Source organism: Stigmatopora argus, chromosome 14, assembly GCF_051989625.1.
Source record: "Stigmatopora argus isolate UIUO_Sarg chromosome 14, RoL_Sarg_1.0, whole genome shotgun sequence".
NCBI classification, from domain to species: Eukaryota; Metazoa; Chordata; class Actinopteri; order Syngnathiformes; family Syngnathidae; genus Stigmatopora; species Stigmatopora argus.
In genome coordinates, this window is record NC_135400.1 from 2472137 (window position 1) to 2486132 (window position 13996).

The 13996-nt window shown below is 40.7% G+C and overlaps 1 protein-coding gene across 3 annotated transcripts in view; it reads right to left on the reverse strand.

The window, feature by feature from the left end:
• Nucleotides 1–13996, reverse strand: part of carm1 (coactivator-associated arginine methyltransferase 1) — a 159154-nt gene that overhangs the window by 107138 nt on the left and 38020 nt on the right. For all 3 annotated transcript variants that reach the window (XM_077619877.1, XM_077619876.1, XM_077619878.1), the window contains exon 4: nucleotides 43–147. In XM_077619877.1, coding sequence (XP_077476003.1) covers nucleotides 43–147 — 105 coding nt within the window. The remainder of the gene's footprint in view (nucleotides 1–42; nucleotides 148–13996) is intronic.

Below are 13996 nucleotides of genomic sequence, written 5' to 3' on the forward strand. Positions count from 1 at the left end.
TTTTCTGGGGAAACTGTAATAAACATTTAAATAACTCATTACCTTGTCCTTGAAGTCAGCATGGTTCTGCAAAATAGCTCTTTGGTAGGTCCCTGTACGCACATAGTCCTGCATCATGTTTTGTTGTTGTGAGAGGTAGCCATAAAACTGTATATGAAGAAAAAAAATGGAAAAACTTAACAATCAAAAAGAATGAACCAATTTACTTTACATTCATCCCGTGTATAAGCTGCGCCCTTAACAGTACCTTAAAATTGTTGAATTTTATAATGTTTCGCATGTAAGCCGCCCGATTCACAATTTTCACCTCCATATTAATAGGGAGTACAAATGTTTTACTTTGAAGGGAAAATGTTAAGAAAAATCATCACATGTGGTATTTCTGAGATACTCAATGAATCAAAAGCACAATTTTACGGTCAATATCATAAAGAAGTTAATATGTCTGCCTTTGTAAATGCAAAATATCAAAATATTCAATTTGAAAAAAGAAATGTCTATCTTGATGAGAACCTCATGCTTTTTGATGACAGAAATGTCAATTTTCTTAGCAGAAGTTTAAAATGTTGTGGCGGTTAAATTTCTTCTAATGTCGAAATATCTTGATTTTTTTTCAATGGTTCTTCATATTACTACAATAGCTGTCACACTTGAACAAGAAACAAAAAGAAAAATACATCAAAGCGGAATTTTGTTTTATTTCATAATCACAAATTTACAATCATTTCCTTTCAAAAAGGAAGTAACGCAAGCACAACCAGGAAGTGTGTCCATAGCGGTATAGTGATCGCCAAGTCTCTGGGTGCAAGAATAGCATGATACACATTACGCAGGTACAAGGAAGATATTTTAATGATCAACCGCAAGACCTTCGATCAGCATTAACAACTATTGGAATGTGCTGACATGGCAAACGGTACGAACACATCAAGGCTACTCGTGTCTGGCCAGTCAGAGCACGTTTAACTAGGTAGGACGGCGGCGCACTAGGTAAGATGGCGACTTTCTGAGCGAGCAGTGACGGGTACAAGTGAGTTTTTTTCACGTTTTATGCAAAATACGTTTTTTCCCTTGAATTTCATTAATAGATGTCAAAATTCATTTTGTTTAGCGTATTATCTGTTTATCTTTTCTCTATTTTGAAATAAACGACCGTATCGGCAGCATTGTCTTATGTTGTAGCATTTCGTCTTCGTCACCTTGCAGTTTCGTGCATTTCGTCTTTTTATGTTCATATAAGCCGTAGCCTCGTCATTCAGTCCTTATTTTTTTCCCGATAAATGCGGCTTATATGCAAGAAAATACGTTAAGTTTTTTCCTTGAATTAGATTCATGGAGGTCAAAATAAATTTTAAATAAAAAAATAAAAATATATGTGTGTGTGTGTGTGTGTGTGTGTGTGTGTGTGTGTGTGTGTGTGTGTGTGTGTGTGTGTGTGTGTGTGTGTGTGTGTGTGTGTGTGTGTGTGTGTGTGTGTGTGTGTGTGTGTGTGTGTGTGTGTGTGTGTGTGTGTGTGTGTGTGTGTGTGTGTGTGTGTGTGTGTGTGTGTGTGTGTGTGTGTGTGTGTGTGTGTGTGTGTGTGTGTGTGTGTGTGTGTGTGTGTGTGTGTGTGTGTGTGTGTGTGTGTGTGTGTGTGTGTGTGTGTGTGTGTGTGTGTGTGTGTGTGTGTGTGTGTGTGTGTGTGTGTGTGTGTGTGTGTGTGTGTGTGTGTGTGTGTGTATGTATGTATGTATGTATGTATGTATGTATGTATGTATGTATGTATGTATGTATGTATGTATGTATGTATGTATGTATGTATGTATGTATGTATGTATGTATGTATGTATGTATGTATGTATGTATGTATGTATGTATGTATGTATGTATGTATGTATATATATATATATATATATATATATATATACAGATGCTCCCCTACTTACGAACATTCGAGTTACGAACAACGGTACATACATCTGCGCATATTATTATTTATTTTTTAAATTATTATTTTTTCCCAAGATGGCGCCGTCGTGCGGAAGCCAGTGACAGTAGCTCTGTATATTATTATGTTTTTCGTGTTTTACAGCACTTCTATCTTTTTTTAAATTACATTTTAATATTTCTTAATACATTCCTCTTTACTTTAATTTGTACTTTATACTTTTTACTTTAATGTTTTTACAACTTTCTTTGTTCTGTGAGCCTGGCTTCTTTCGGCTACTTCTTTTTTGGAACCATTCAGCCATGCGTACGCTGTCACACACATGGGACTAGCTGTTACAATACGCAGCAGAAAAGAGCAACACCTCGGTGCCGCCGGAGATTCGGAGCTAGACAAAAGTGCCGGGAGAAGAGGCAACGCTTCTGACCAACCATTCCATCATGGGATAAGATGGAAGAGCTGTCGGCGCTTGCCAGCAACGGAGCAGAGGGGCTCTACTCTGCTACTGTTGTCTTCAGCTCTAGACTACTGAGGAACTGTGCGGATAAGCTTGGAAGAGTGACTCTGCATAGTCTCTACCTCGGTCCCAGTCTGCAGAAGTCCCCCATCTTGTGGAAAACTTCCTGCGTGTGGTTCCGGTTTTTGTCCAACTTTGCAACGTCTTTTTGAGTCTGTATCCGTTTTAGCTACCGCAACCAAAATGACGCCGTTGGAGTGGAAGCCGGCGGCGGTAGCTCCGTCCACTCTTGCTCGTTTTGTTTTTGCTGCTTTTCTGTCTTAATGATTTGATTTGGTGATTCTCAATGATCCCAATTATTTTGATTTGTTTTGTACTAATACCGACGCCTGGCGCTGTGAGAGCTCACCCAGCATCCACCTTCCTCTGCCCAGTTCGTTGCAGTGCGTAAGTGCGTGAACGTATCTCCAGTGCGCAAAGAACTTTTTTCATTTTTATCATTAAATATTTCGTGCATCCATTATTCAATATGGTTGGTGAAAAGCGAAAGGCTTCTAGTGAGGGTGGTAGTGCAAGGAAGAGGCAAGCCATTTCAATTTAAATGAAAGTGGCAATAATAAAGAAGCTTGATATGGGTGAGTAAATGGTGAGTATTGCACGGGCATACAACTTGAATAGTTCGACAATCGTTTGTTAAATGTTTTTTTCAGTACAAACCAATGCAGGTTACTTATACAAGCCTTAAACATACAAATGCACTTATATAAACCTCCAATATACTTATTTAGGCCTTAAACATAAATTATAATACAAAATATAGCACTGAAGCAACTTATGAACAAATTCACCTTACGAACAATCGCTCGGAACGTAACTCGTTTGTAAGAGGGACGCAGAGGATTTTTTCTCGAATGACGCTAAATACCTCGAGTTTTTCGCCTCTGCCTTGACAAGTGATTTTATTATTTTCCATACCCCTTGATGAGTAACTGTTGATGATATTTGTATTCTAGAACCTGGAGGGGAGGGATACAAATTGATGTGTCTAATGAAAATTCTTTCAAAGTAACTACAGGGGGGAAATGTGGAGTATGGAATGTATTCTTATGCTTTTTATTAGTCAATTGGTTTATTTAGTGTAGTCACTAGAATATAATTTTGCATAGCCTGGTGGAAATTTCCATCATGACACCTATTAGTTAGGGGCACGTCATCTACCATGACACACCCATTTCTTTGTTCACATTTTCCCGCCTAAAGTTTGTATCTATGTCACATGACCTTTGTCAATAAAACTGGTGGATCTGTTGGGGGCAGGCGGGGATTCAAACTGGTCAGGCTGGAGGATAGACGCATCTCCTGGCGCTGGCTACTTTGACTCCCTCCATCAGCTGAAGCTAGATAAAACTCATCACGGCTGACTCTGTGTGCTTCCTCTAATTCGAAGTTATTGAATGTATATGGATTAGATCCCACAGATTTGCTGAGAACCATAATTCAAAGATTAATCTCAACGTTTCCTATGCTGGTTTAAGTTTTCTGGAGTAGGATTTCTGGATTTATAATTTCATTACAGTAGCACTTACTGTTACTACTACTTTATTTTCTCTATTTCTTCTGTCACGTACTGTTCTGCGTGATCTCCAAATGGCTACTACTTTAAACGCAAGGATAAAATAAAAAATAAAAACAATTGGAAGCACATTGTAGTTCGTACTTGTATTTATAAATATGTCCAGCGGGGGGCAGTACATGCCCTTGTTATTCCTAAATGAATGTTATCTGTAACGGGCCATATATGGCCCACGGGCCGAGGTTGAAAAACATGTACACACACGATCCGGGGGCGGGGCGAGCGCGCGAATCGTAAACGGAACAAACTAATTTAAATTAACTTGGATTAATATATACAGACACACTCAAACATACATTTAATGCAACTTTACACAAAACGGAATTCTAATTTAGTTTTAATCCTTTTTTTACCTTCGTTCTCTTCGGGTTAGTTGTTTGCCACGCCTCCACCATCACGTTCGCTATCGATGGGCTGTTTGCTGTTGTACTACGTATTCCCTTCAAAATATTCCGAAAATGATTCACACAAATGTCCTCACAATAGTATAACCCACGACCACTTGCCAACGAGAAATAGTCTTGTAGTACATATTAGCGATATATGCGCGTTGTGCGTTTCCTGGTCGATGCGTAGGAGAAACTCGTCTGAATTAATCGTTCAGTGCTCGTAGATATTGTTATACACAAAAGAGATGCGGCAAAAAAGACAGTGCGCTACAATGATAAACAGCCTCTCATGTCATAGCCACCTGGCTTGGTCGCATCTCGAAATTTTAATTGTATCGCGAGCGAATTATTCGATCGAAATTTTAGTCGTACCACGAGCATATCGTATGACGAGGTATGACTGTATATACATATATACATACATACATATATACATATATACATACATACATATATACATACATACATATATACATACATACATATATACATACATACATATATACATACATATATACATACATACATATATACATACATACATATATACATATATACATACATACATACATACATATATACATACATACACATACATTTCACAATCTGTTCCAGCTGCTGCCCTCTGGCAGACGCTATAGGTCCCACAAAGCACGGACAAATAGGCTTAAGGACAGTTTTTTCCCCACATCCATCAGAAATCTAAACTTGCGGTAACATAACACACAGTCCCTTCTGCGGTAATATGAAAAGATGTTTGGGTGGTGATCTGCCTCCTACTAGCCGACTGAAGTAAGGTAAGTGAAAGACAGTGAGAGGTAAGCGAGAGGTAAGCGACCTGTATCCACAACAGCAGAATGCCAAATTACAAGTCCGTCACTTGCACTTATTTAAGTCTTTTGCCGAGTAAACGCAGCTTATGGAGAAGCACCACCAATTTCGTCACACGCAGTTTCTACGTGTGATGACAAGTAGGCTTTTTTGTGTTGTTCATAATGACGACAGGGCCTATGTCCGATTATTATTATTATTATTATTACATACATACATTCATACATACATTCATACATATATACATACATACATGTATACATTCATACATGTATACATACATATATACATTCATACATATATACATACATACATATACATATATACATACATACATACATATATACATACATACATATATACATAACATATATACATACATACATATATACATAAAATATATACATACATACATATATACATAAAATATATACATACATACATACATATATATATACATATATACATATATAAATATATACATACATATATATACATATATACATAGAGTTGTGGTCAAAAGTTGACATACACTTGTGAAGAACATAATGTCATGGCTCTCTTGAGTTTCCAGTTATTTCTACAACTCTGATTTTTCTCTGAGAGTGATTGGAACAGATACTTCTTTGTCACAAAAATATTCATGATGTTTGGTTCTTTTATGACTTTATTGTGGGTGAACAGAAAAAAGTGATCAAATCTGCTGGGTCAAAAATATACATACAGCAGCGCTAATATTCGGTAACATGTTCCTTGGCCATTTTGACTTCAATTAGGCGCTTTTGGTAGCCATCCACAAGCTACTGGTTGAATCTTTGACCACTCCTCTTGACAGAATTGGTGCAGTTCAGTTAAATTTGATGGCTTTCTGACATGGACTTGTTTCTTCAGCATTGTCCACAAGTTCTCAATGGGGTTTAAGTCAGGACTTTGGGAAGGCCATTCGAAAACCTAAATTCTAGCCTGATTTAGCCATTCCATTACCATCACCATTTACTCTCTGTAAAGCACCAGTTCCATTGGTAGAAAAACAGCCCAACAGCATAATACTACCACCACTGTGCTTGACGGTAGGCATGGTGTACTTGGGTTTAAAGGCCTCACCTTCTCTCCTCCAAACATATTGCTTGGCATTGTGGCCAAACAGCTCGATTTTTGTTTCGTCTGACCAAAGAACTTTCCTACAGAAGGTCTTATCTTTGTCCATTTAGTCAAGCCTTAAGGTGCCGCTTTTGGAGCAAGGGCTTCCTTCTTACACGGCAGCCTCTCAGTCCATGGAGATGCAAAACATGCTTGACTGTGGACACTGACACCTGTGTTCCAGCAGCTTCTAATTCTTGGCAGATCTGCTTTTGGGTGATTCTCGGTTGAATCTTCACCTTCCTGACCAATTTTCTCTCAGCAGGAGGTGATAGCTTGCGTTTTCTTCCCGATCGTGGCAGTGACAAAACAGTGCCATACACTTTATACTTACAAACAATTGTTTGCACTGTTGCTCTTGGGACCTGCAGCTGCTTTGAAATGGCTCCAAGTGACTTTCCTGACTTGTTCAAGTCAAGGATTCGCTTTTTCAGATCATGCTGAACTCCTTTGACTTTCCCATTGTAGCGTTTGTGGGCGTTTGCATCCAATGAGCCCTATTTAAATGGCCTCAGAAAACACTCAATCACTCACAAGAAGTTAAGAGGCCATGCTATGAATCTCATTTCACTGATAACTTTCTAAGTCACCAAAATTGTTCATTCGTGTTGCTGTATGTATATTTTTGACCCAGCAGATTTGATCACTTTTTCTGTTAACCCATACTAGTCATAAAAGAATAAAACTTCATGAATGTTTTTGTGACAAAGAAGTATCTGTTCCAATCACTCTATCAGAGAAAATCAGTTGTAGAAATAACTGGAAACTCAAGAGAGCCATGATATTGTTATTCACAAGTTTATGTAAACTTTTGACCACAACTGTATATACACATACATATATACATATATATACACATACATATATATATATGTATGTGTGTATATATATACATATACAGACACTCCTCAACTTACGAACGCAATTGGTTCCGAGCGATTGTTCATAAGTTGAATTTGTTTGTAAGTTGATTTAGTGCTATATTTTGTATTATAATTTATGTTTAAGGCCTATATAAGTATATTGAAGGTTTATATAAGTGCATTTGTATGTTTAAGGCTTGTATAAGTAACACGCATTGGTTTGTACTGAAAACATTTAATAAAATGGAGAGAATATGTACAGTACTGTAGAGAGAGAGATAGATTTATGTATTAGAAACTGGCCAAAAGAAGCGACCTAATGTTGATTGCACAGTTTTCTTCGTTTTTTCATCATAAATGATGCAGTAGCACTGTATGGCATCATTCAATTGATTTGCAAACTTTGTGCAACGTTCAATATTTGGGTCCTGCTGCTCGATCTTTCTGTTTATAAATGGTACTGAATGTGCAACGCTCACCACTTTCTGACGCGCATCAAGCTTCGTTATTATTGCCACTCGTTTCAAATGAAATGGCTTGCCTCTTCCTTCCAACTCCCTCAATAGAAGCCTTTAGCTTTTTACCAACCATATTCAATATTGGATGCATGAGATATTTAATGATACAAATGAAAAAGGTTCTTTGCACACTGGAGATACATTCACGCACTTCTTCTTCGTTGCAATGCGGAAGGTAGATGCTGGGTGAGCTGAGCTCTCACAGCGCCAGGCGTCGGTATTAGCGGCGGAAAGAAGTACTACTCCGAAAAAGACGCGAAATACAAAATTGGACTTGCGAACATTTTTGGACTTAAACGCAATTTGCAGACATGTTCGTATGTACCGTTGTTCGTAAGTTGAATGTTCGTAAGTAGGGGAGCGTCTGTATATATATATATATATATATATATGTATATAAATATATATATATATATATATATATATATATATACACACACATATATATATATATATATATATATATATATATATATATATATATACACACACATACAGTGGGGCAAATAAGTATTTCGTCAACCACCAATTGTGCAAGTTATCCTACCTGATAAGATTAGTGAGGCCTGTAATTGTCAACATGGGTAAACCTCAACCATGAAAGACAGAATGTGGAAAAATAACAGAAAATCACAGTTTGATTTTTAAAGAATGTATTTGCAAATCATGGTGGAAAATAAGTATTTTGGTCAATACCAAAATTTCTTCTCAATACATTGTTGGCAATAACAGAGGCCAAACGTTTTCTTTAACTCTTCACAAGCTTTTCACACAGTTGCTGGTATTTTGGCCCATTCCTCCTTGCAGATCTCTAGTGCAGTGATGTTTTGGGGCTGTCGTTGGGCAACACGGACTTTCAACTCCCTCCACGGATTTTCTATGGGGTTGAGACTTGGAGACTGGCTAGGCCACTCCAGGACCTTGAAATGCTTCTTACGAAGGCACTCCTTGGTTGCCCTGGCTATGTGTTTGGGATCATAGTCATGCTGAAAGACCCAGCCACGTCTCATCTTCAATGTCCTTGCTGATGGAAGGAGATTTTCACTCAAAATCTCTCGAAACATGTCCCCATTCATTCTTTCCTTTACACATATCAGTCGTCCTGATCCCTTTGCAGAACAACAGCCCCAAAGCATGATGTTTCCACCCCATGCTTCACAGTGGGTATGGTGTTCTTTGGATGCAATTCAGTATTATTTCTCCTCCAAACACGAGAACCTGTGTTTTTACCATATTTTGGTTTCATCTGACCATAACATTCTCCCAGTCCTCTTCTGGATCATCCAAATGCTATCTAGCGAACCGCAGACGGGCCTGGAGGTGTACTGGCTTCAGCAGGGGGACACGTCTGGCAGTGCAGGATTTGAGTCCCTAGCGGCACATTGTGTTACTGATTGTTGCCTTTGTTACTGTGGTCCCAGCTCTCTGTAGATAATTCACTAAGTCCCCCCTCACCGTTCTTATCATTTTGACGCCACAGGGTGAGATCTTGCATGAAGCCCCAGATCGTTGGAGATTATCAGTGTTCTTGTATGTCTTCCATTTTCAAATATTTGCTCCCACAGTTGATTTCTTTACACCAAGCGTTTTACCTATTGCAGATTCAGTCTTCCCAGCTTGGTGCAGGTCTAAAATTTTGTTTCTGGTGTCCTTCGACAGCTCTTTGGTCTTGGCCATGGTATAGTTTGGATGGTGAGAGACATGTGGTAGTGGACAGGTGTCTTTTATACCGATAATGAGTTAAAACAGATGCTATGAATACAGGTAACGAGTGGAGACCTTGTTAGAAATTAGACCTCTTTGACAGCCAGAAATCTTGCTTGTTTCTAGGTGACCAAATACTTATTTTCCACTCTAATTTGGAAATAAATTCTTTAAAAATCAAACAGTGATTTTCTGGGGGAGTTTCCACATTCTGTCTTTCATGGTTGAGGTTTACCCATGTTGACAATTACAGGCCTCTCTAATCTTTTCAAGTAGGAGAACTTGCATAATTGGTGGTTGACTAAATACTTATTTGCCCACACTGTAATTCACCAGCTACTAACAGAGTAACAAATAACTGGTGGTTATGTTTAATAATAACATGAGGCAGAATTTATACAACGGGGAGTTCGTGGATGGGAGTCACTAGACGGATGCGCTCGTAACGTAACATAAACTTTGAATTTAACTTAAATGAAGTTAGATTCCTATACACACTAAATTTAAACCTTCTTGTGCAATAACCAAGGCAAAGAGGTTCATGTATTCCACCATGGCTTTCGGGGCGATCTTCCTGCGAAAATGTCAGGAGAGAAAGCGACGCTTCAGACCCAGCATTCCATCTATTATTATGGGGAACGTAAGATCTCTTCCCAATAAGATGGAAGAGCTAACGGCGCTTACCAAACAACAACGACAATATCGGAATATCTGCATTATGTGCTTCACGGAGACCTGGCTGAATGAACTAATTCCGGACTCTCTCGTCTCCTAGGACGGTTTTCAGCTGGTGAGGGCGGACAGAGATGCTGAGGAGAGCGGTAGGAAGAAAGGGGGGGACTAGCTGTTTTTATTAATAGTAGATGGTGCAGCCCCGGGCACATTACTGTAGCGACTCTGCACTCGAGATATCGAGCTAGTAGCTGTTAGCATCAGGCCGTTTTACATCCCCCGGGAGTTCTCGCACGTTATCATAATAACTGCGCATATACGTCCCTCGGCCGATGCGACAGTCGCCCGCGAGCTGCTTCACGCCACTGTGTCCCGGCTGCAAACGTCACACTCCCAGTCTCTGCTTCTTATCTCTGGTGATTTTAACCATGCTCCCTTGGCTTCTACTCTCCCCACCTTCACTCAGTTTGTGAAGTGCCACACCAGGGAACAAAAAACTCTGGACCTGCTGTATGCCAACACAAAGGAGGCATACAGCTCAGTCCCCCTCCCCCCGCTGGGCCGCTCAGACCACAACCTGGTCCATCTGATCCCCACCTACATCCCTATGGTGAGGAAAATAAAACCTACCACGAGGATCATACAAAGATGGACCGAGGAGACCAGCATGGTACTGAGGGACTGTTTAGAGACCACTGACTGGGAGGTGCTGTGCAATTCACATGGTAATGACATTGACAGCTTGACCCACTGCATCACAGATTATATTAACTTATGTGTTGAGAACATTGTACCCTCCAAGAAGGTCGGTTGTTTCTCCAACAATAAGCCGTGGGTCACCAGGGATCTAAGGGCCCTCCTGAACGAGAAGAAGAGGGCTTTTAGGTCTGGGGAGAAAGAGAGCCTGAAAAAGGTCCAGAAGGAGCTGAAGAGAGAGATAAGGAAGGGTAAGACCATCTACAGGAGGAAGCTGGAGAACCAACTCCAGAGAGGCAACATCAAAGAGGTCTGGAGGAGCTCGAGGACTATTTCGGGCTATGGAGGCAACAGCGAGAGAGACCCGGAATCTGGCGGCAGGGAGTGGGCCAATGAACTTAATCAGTTCTTTAACAGATTCAGTCCTGCCCCCACTCCCCTTACCCCCCAGACCAGAAGGAACGCTCCCCCCTCGTTCTCCTCCTCCTCCTCTTCCTCCCCCTCTTCCACCGGTCTCTGCATTACTGTCGATCAGGTGATAAAACAGCTCAAGAAGATCGAGGCAAGGAAGGCTACCGGTCCAGACTACTGAGAGAGTGTGCAGATCAGCTTGGTATAGTGATTCTGCATATTTTCAACCTCAGCCTCAGTCTGCAGAGGGTCCCCACCTTGTGGAAAACTTCCTGTGTGGTCCCAGTTCCTAAGACTGCGTACCCCAGGGAGCCAAACCACTTCAGGCCGGTAGCATTAACCTCTCACCTGATCAAGACATTGGAGAGAATCATCCTCAATCACCTCAGCCCCCTGATGAATGCAGAGCTGGACCCTCTGCAGTTCGCCTATCGTCCAGGTATTGGTGTGGAAGATGCTACCACCTACCTGATGCACAGGTCTCTTTCACGCCTGGAGAACACGGGAAGCACGCTGAGAATAAGGTTTTTTGACCTCTCCAGTGCGTTCAACACCATTCATCTGGTCCTACTGAGAGGGAAACTGGAAGAGGCTGGAGTAAGGAACCACCTAGCCGCATGGATCATCGACTTCCTCACTGACAGACCACAATATGTGAGACTCCAGGACTGTATGTCTGATGTGGTAGCTTGCAGCACGGGGGCCCCACAAGCCACAGTGCTCTCCCCACTCCTCTTCTCCCTCTACACATCGGATTTCCAACATAATACAGACACCTGCCACCTCCAGAAGTTCTCTGACGACACCGCTATTATTGGACGAGTGACGGACGGGTACGACCTGGAGTACAGGGGAGTCATCACAGCCTTTGTTTACTGGTGTAGGCAAAACCACCTCTACATCAACACCAGTAAGACAAAGGAAATGGTCATCGATTTTCGGAGGAATCCTCAACAGACCACTCAGGTGAACATCCAGGGTACAGACATTGAAATCGTGGAGAATTTTAAGTACCTGGGTGTTCACCTCAACAACAAACTAGACTGGTCCACAAACATAGATGCCCTGTACAAAAGGGGCCAGAGCCGCCTCTACCTACTGAGGAGTCTACGGTCCTTTGGAGTGTGCAGGACACTGCTGAGGACTTTCTACGACACTGTGGTGGCATCTACAGTGTTTTATGCAGTGCTCTGTTGGGGATGCGGGAGCACGGAGAGGGACAGGAACAGGCTGAATAAGCTGGTCAGGAGGGCCAGCTGTTCTGGGCTGTCCTCTGGACTCTGTGGAGGAAGTGGGAGAGCGGAGAATGCTGACCAGGATGATGTCCATCATGGACAGCACCTCCCACCCCCTGCATGAGTCTGTGGAGTCCCTCCGAATCTCCTTTAGCAATAGACTGCGGCACCCTCATTGCAGGAAGGAGCGCTTCCGCAGATCCTTCCTCCCATCAGCTGTCAGGCTCTTTAACAAAAAAATGGCTGAGTGTTGAGACCTACCGTATGCATGCATGTATATTTGTGTATGTATGTATGTATATATGTGCTAAGCAACACGCTTATTTATTTATATATTTATTCATGTATTTATTTATTAACTTACTTTTACCTATCTATTTATGTCTAAAATGCCTTTCCTATTCCTGCATCCTCACCCTCTTGCTACTGTGGCAACAAAATTTCCCGAATACGGGACGAATAACGTTATCCAATCCAATCCATACGCATTGACGAGCCAGCTCAGTCACGCGTATACTACTCATGTTTTTTGATTATTTTGTGCTTAATATCGATTGTCATCATACGCCTTTTTCTTCGCACTACCTTTCATTGCACCGGTTGGTTTGGATCCATTGTGTTTCCCTTAATTCTGCCCTGACTAATGGGGGAAAAAGAAAAGCAAAAAAAAACAGAAAAGATAGAACGCTCTGCCAAGTGCTTGTAGAGATCTTTGCACGAGGGAGACAGTGCGGTGAAAACATAAAGCAGTCTCAAATGCTAGTATCTCAAAATGTGTCTCGTATCTCAAGGTAAATATTAGCTTGGAATTTTACTCGTATCTCAAATTCCTCGTATGTCGGGGCACTTGTATGTCTAGGTATTACTGTATATTGATTATCTATGTGTTTGTTTGTTGTTGCGTCCATAGACTCAGCAAGTGCTGCGCTCTCAACAACTTGGCGCTGAACGTCTCCAAAACAATGGCACTCATCCTGGACTTCAGACGGAACAAGCCCGCTCCACTCTGCTGACCTCACTTGAACTACTTATTTATTGATTATTTATTTGTCTGTTTGTTGTTGTTACAACTATGTGGTGAAAGCTTTAAATGTCATTATACTTGTATAATGACAATAAAAGCATTCAGTTCAATTCAATGTTGGACAGCAGGCTTGCCCACTTGGCCGAACTCTATGTGGAATACAGAAGATTAGATGTTTGAATGCTTTCACTTAAATTTACATGAGTACACATTACATCAATAAAGAACAATCAAACTCACTTTTGTTCCTGCTGCATTTTTAAAAAACGCATTTCATCAGGGCTGACAAACGTCAAAATCATATTTTCTAAGTGTGTAAGAAACAAAATTGAGAATTTGTGACCCTTTTTCCTTGTGGCATTTACCAGCAATGCTTACAAAAATAAAGCTCAATAGTGTGATCCTGCTTCACTTCGTGGTTTCAACTTTCGCGGCTTCACTACTTTGCAGATTACTTTCTGAGGTATGTAAAAAAAAAAAGTTCATAAAAATGACT